At 36.1% G+C, this 6071-nt stretch overlaps 1 protein-coding gene across 1 annotated transcript; it reads right to left on the reverse strand.

The window, feature by feature from the left end:
* Positions 1–613: 613 nt before the first annotated feature.
* On the reverse strand, positions 614–6053 carry LOC142977047 (uncharacterized). Its single transcript, XM_076120732.1, has 7 exons — positions 5800–6053; positions 5180–5318; positions 4197–4447; positions 3112–3216; positions 2152–2301; positions 1656–1794; positions 614–891 (listed from the first exon to the last, which is right to left on the reverse strand). The coding sequence occupies exons 4-7, from the start codon at positions 3208–3210 to the stop codon at positions 803–805; spliced, it is 477 nt and encodes a 158-aa protein (XP_075976847.1). The 5' UTR covers positions 3211–3216; positions 4197–4447; positions 5180–5318; positions 5800–6053; the 3' UTR covers positions 614–802.
* Between the last annotated feature and the right edge of the window lie 18 nt (positions 6054–6071).

The following is a 6071-nucleotide window of genomic DNA, read 5'->3' on the forward strand; positions in this document are numbered from 1 at the left end:
TTTAAATAGTTATTAAAGAGAGGCAATGATCTCAACTATGATTAATCCAACGTGTGTGATTACAATTAAATTAAACTTAACCCATTAATGTCCCACTGCTGGGCAAGGGTCTCCTCCCTTAATGAGGGGGGGGTTAGGCCTTGAGTCCACCACGCTGGCCAAGTGCGGGTTGGGGACTTTGCATGCCCTCAATAAATGTGTTAAACAAATTTTAGGCATGCAAGGTTTCCTCACGATGTTTTCCTTCACCGTTGGAGCATGTGATAATTATTTCTAATACACACATTACAAAGCCTGTCTTATTTTTGTGGGCTTGTCAAGCAATGGGACAAAAATGAATAAATTTATTTATTTAATAGGATCTTAACGCATGTTTCCATATCGCCACCAGTCTATTATTATGTAAACCCATGCAACTGTAATATTTGAGCTGAGTTTTTACAACACTAAAACCCGAATTCCACCGCGAGAGGAACGGAACCATAAAATGACAGCGTCAAAAATTTGTAGCGCAAACTGCACACTTGTATTTCCACCAAATTGAAATTCCAAGGTAATGACCATTCTAAATAACTTTGACACAAGGTTAAAAATAATGACACAGTTATTCTTTAAAGTTATATATTATTTGAAAAGTTAAAGATTTTTTCTAAAACGTGTTGACGCAATTACGTATGCATTAGATAAAACATTATATTTTAAGATTGATTAGAAGATTATACCATTTTAATTATTGTCTCGTATCAATTTATAAATCTATTATTTATTAAAATTTGGAAGTCCAGTTTTGTTAAATAGTGTCTTAAGGTAAATTATTGAGTGGTGTTTCTTCCTGTACTTCCATTCTGATATAATAACTCCACACAATCGCCAGAAAGTAGAGTCGGTACACTGAAACATAACGACAACATAATATATTATATTCATAAGAGACAGATGGTTCGAGCCTGAAGCAATACTTCAATGACTCTTCGAAATTTTGTTTATTATTATGATGAAATCTTGCGAGTCTAAAAGTTCTTTTTTAACCCATTACTGTCCCACTGCAGGGCAAGGGTGTCCTCCCAAACGAGGGAGAGAGGTTAGGCCTTGAGTCCACCACGCTGGCCAAGTGCGGGTTGGGGACTTCACATACCCTCAATAAATGTATTAAACAAATTTTTAGGCATGCAAGGTTTCCTCACGATGTTTTACTTCTCCGTTAGAGCAAGTGATAATTATTTCAAATACACAAGAGTGAAGAGTTGTTTAACATCGTTTTTGAAGGAATGCTTAGTCCCCTGCACGGCCAGCATCATGGTGGACCCAAGGTCTCATCCCAGGAAGGAGGAGACCCTTGCCCAGCAGTCTGACAGTATTGGGTTTCATTTACTTAATCCTACTTAGTTTAAAAGAAACTTCGGCTTAACGAAGATTCCTAGTAGTGGAACAGTACAGTACCTCGATTCTCTATCGACTACCGACAATCGGCTAGCTATCGAAATTTTAACATTTAGAATGTACTGCCAAAATATTTCTTCCGACGCCCGGCAGAGACGCTCATCAGATTTTCATGCAAAATTTATCGATGACAGCTAGGTCGGTTGTCGGTAGTCTATAGTAGTAAAGAATCGAGCTACTGGAGTAAAATAAATATATATGTATATGATACATACCTAACTGGACAGCAACAACTAAAGCCATGATCTTAACGCTGTGAACGAGGGTCCAGTAGAAAAAATAAACCCCGTAGGCGAAACAGAAAAAGTTAATTAGCCAGCACCAGAAGTAGCAATGTATAATTTTACGTTTGCGCTGGAATAAAGAAATGACAATATTAGATTATACTGGAAATTTGAAGGAGAGGTCTTTTCTTAGGGACACAGAAATAGGTGCATAATTTAAAAAAATCCTCTATTTCACTCACATTTTGTAAATCACTGTTATCTTTTTCTTGAATATAAAAATAAGTGTATAAAACATTGATGATTTAAGCTCGATGCTAGCACATAAAAAAATATTTAGCTATAGAGAAAAATTTAATATTTTAAGGAGCTTGAAGATTAAAAATGGTACTTATTATTATTCAGTGATGTTTTAGTCACTCAATTAAACTACTAAAATTCCTAAAACGATTGCTATATACTCTATAACACACAAATAGAGACTTACCTTACACAATCCAACTAGCAAGTTCAAACCTGTACAACAGTTTGTTATAATCATTCCAAATATTATGAGGAGATAAAACAATAACCATATGATCATTGGGTCTAAACGAAGCCAATAACACATCAAACCAAATGACACGATGCTGAGAATCTGGAAAAATAAATTAGTTATTAAGTACATTAATCCATACTAATATTATAAATGCGAAAGTAACTCTGTCTGTCTGTCTGTTACTCAATCACGCCTAAAGTACTGAACCAATTTGCATGAAATTTGGTATGGAGATATTTTGATACCCGAAATAGGACATTTTACCCCGGGAAAATGACGCATTCCCAGGGGAAAATGGCAGACGAAGTCACAGGTAAAAACTAGTACATAATATTCGGGTTTTTTTTTCTAAAAATGAACGGATACCAAATAGTCTCAATTAAAAACAAACTCTCTCCTTATAAACTTCTCTTGCTTCATTCACATTCATACATCAGTAACGAGTACTACGCACCTGAACATTTTGCAAGACACCGATGTGATCCCATAATTATAATTAGTTAGGTATAAGTTGATACCTCCCACGCAAGTGGTCTCAGGCTCGAACCTGGGGCTGAATGACTTTTCGAAGTTATTTGTGTGTTAGAAATAATTATCACATGCTCCAACGGTGACGGAAAACATCGTGAGGAAACCTTGCATGCCTAAAAGATTGTTTAATACATTTATTGAGGGCATGCTAAGTCTCCAACCCGCACTTGGCCAGCGTGGTGGACTTAAGGCTTAACCCCTCCCTCATTACGGGAGGAGACCCTTGCCCAGCAGTGGGACATTTAATGGGTTAAATTAATTTATTATTTTATCGTACAACTAAATAATATAAATTTAAATTCTGCCCTGCACTACGACTATCAAAATAGGTGCTCAGTCGCGTTTATGTTTACGTTTAATGTATATTAGTTTGCTTACCATTTCCAGAAAAGCGATGATATAGCACCCAATTTCTAGATCAATACAATAACAACACTTTTCCAGCGCAACAGCCTTCCATTCAGATTCTCTACTCATTTTGTCCTGAAACGATATTAATTGCAGTTTTCACTTCATTTGTTGACACTTAAATGTGTACATTTATTTATGCACATTATGATGTATTTACATTTAAAAAAGACAACTCACGCACTAAGAATTGCACTTGTGTCGCGGAGACTTACAAACATACAAACAACGGGCACAAAGTACAACCAGACCCGTAACAATTATTTGTGGATCGCACAAATCCAACTATCCTACTACGAAATCTCTCTGTCGCGCATGAAACTACAATTGCGCGTGAAAGAGCGCGCTGTAAGGGGAAAGAATAGACCACGCGCCGCGCTTATCTGTCCGCGCCTACGAAGAAAATCGCGATCGAAGAGCGCGCTGCTTTCCCGCGCGTAATACTGTACGCTCCTAAGAACGTGCGATATAGTGTGTGTGTAAAGGCGGCTATTGTCACATCGTACTACCTGCTCAAGCTGAGAGTCCGTGCTAAGTAACAACATACAAGTCACTGTAAATTACGAACCTCATTAAAGAAAAATATTTAAAAGATCAAACGTTACACATTAAACGAGCGGTGGGCTCGGCAAATATTTGAGTTGAGTTTATCGTTGTTGGTAGTTATACACGATTTTACTTTTGCTAGTTGTTAGTGAGCTAAGAAAGATGAAGGTGTCGTCATGGTGGAACTTTGACACTAGGTTAACAAGGTTTGTTCTGACAATGCTGCCATTTTAAGGGCACACTACCCGAGGTCGGCGATGCGGAGATATTTTATGATACCTTATTTTAATTATATGATATTGTAATATTTTTCCTTTGTACATATATCATTAGATATAAAATGCAAATTAAAAAGTATATACATATATGCCAATAGAAATATTTCTTTTTTATATTGTGAGAAGTAAAATCAATTACTAGATTAACAAAAAAATAATAATGAAACAGTTAACTTTTAAAGCTATATTTGAATAGTCAAAGATTTTTCATAAAACATTGATGTTACGTACTTACGTATTAGATGAAACGTTATAATGTGTAAATCACAACTACATTTAAAGATTAATTAAGAGATTATATAATACTTATTTAACTTCATTATTGTCTCGTTTCAATATATTATTATGAATCTATTAAACACTTAGAAGTCCAATAGTTTAGCTAACAGCGTCTTAAGGTAAATTATTCAGTGGTATTTCTTCCTGTACATCCATTCTGATGTAATAACTACAGACAATAGCAAGAAAGTAGAGTCGGCACACTGAAAAATAATAAAAAAATATATGATATAAGGTGTAAATAGAATATTATAATACGGATTCATAAACAAATAGCGTTTATATTAAAGTCGAGTCTAAACTTGCACCTCGCCCAAAGACCCAAGGAATCATCCCAGGAGGGAGGAGATCCTTGCTCAGCAGTCGGGCAGTATTAGGTTTAATTTATTTCTTGAAAGTATAAAGCAAACTTTGGTTTCACTAAAAACCCGCTGGGGTTTACCTACATATCTAATATACATACATCAGTACTGTTCCACTGCTGAAGAGGAGCTCGTGGCTCAGTTAACAACAGTAGCACTTATCGATCTCTGAGGTTAAGCCACGCTTGCCGAGCTTGTTCTGTGGATGGGTGACCATCTTATACATGCTGAGTTCCTCCGTGTTTTAGAAGGCACGTTAAATTGTGGGTCCCGGCTGTCATTTTCGAAGATCTTTGACAGTCGTTAACAGTAGTCAGAAGCTTGAAAGTCTGACAACCAGTCTTACTGAAAGGTATCGTGTTATAGTTATAACCCAGGTAATTGGGTTTTGGAGGTCAGATAGGCAGTGGCTCCATGTAAAACACTGGTATCCAGCTGCATTCGGTGAGACTGGAAGCCGACTCCAACATAGCATGGAGGAAAGGCTAAGCTGATATATGTATATATTATATTGTTCCACTGCTAAGTGGAACAGTACTGAAAAAAAATCAATATTATGTATATGATACATACCTAACTGGACTGCAAATACTGAAGCCATGATCGGAACGCTGTGCACGACGGCCCAGTAGAAAACGTAAATCGTATAGCTAATATAGATGAGGTTAAATAACCAGCAGTAAAGGTAACCATATATGTATTCACGTTTGCGCTGAAATAAACAAATTACAATATTAATTTATTTCGCTATAAACGACAGACTGAAAATTCAAGGGAGAAATTTGCTAAGCATGGGGACATAGAAACTGACAAATTATTCAGAAAAAATGCTCTTCCGCTCACATCATTTTGTCATTCAATTTTTTTTTTGGAGTCAACATTTTTGGATATAAGTGAAATCTTAAATAGTAATAGAAACAAAATAATTACTTTCAGGAACTTGAAGTCTAAAAATACAGATTGTAATACTGTCTAAGATCAGCCTTTTGACTCGGCTTGCCCCGTGTTTTGTGGATTGCACTAATAATTGCTCCATGTGGGAATCGAACCCACGATCTCACGACACTAGTAGCATAGGGACAGCACGGGGGCAGTCAAATTATTAAATAGTTTTTTAAGTCATCCAAATAAAATATTATCATTTCTACAGCACTTGCTATAATTGTAGTCTTAAGATTCACATATAAACATACCTTATACAATCCAGCAAGTAGGTTTAAACCAGTACAACAGTTTCCTACAATCAGTCCAAATATAACAAGGACATAAAAAAATCCAAACAATATCATTGGGCCTACTAAAACAATCCAATAACAAAACAGGCCGAATGCCACGAAGCTGACGACCTGGAAAAATAATTAGTTATTACTAGCATATAGAAATAGACAGACGTAAGAAATTTCCATTTAAAACCAACTCCCTCCTTACAAACTTCCCTTTGCTTCATTCACATTCATACATCTTG

This window comes from Anticarsia gemmatalis, chromosome 12 (genome assembly GCF_050436995.1).
Source record: "Anticarsia gemmatalis isolate Benzon Research Colony breed Stoneville strain chromosome 12, ilAntGemm2 primary, whole genome shotgun sequence".
In the NCBI taxonomy this organism is placed as follows: domain Eukaryota; kingdom Metazoa; phylum Arthropoda; class Insecta; order Lepidoptera; family Erebidae; genus Anticarsia; species Anticarsia gemmatalis.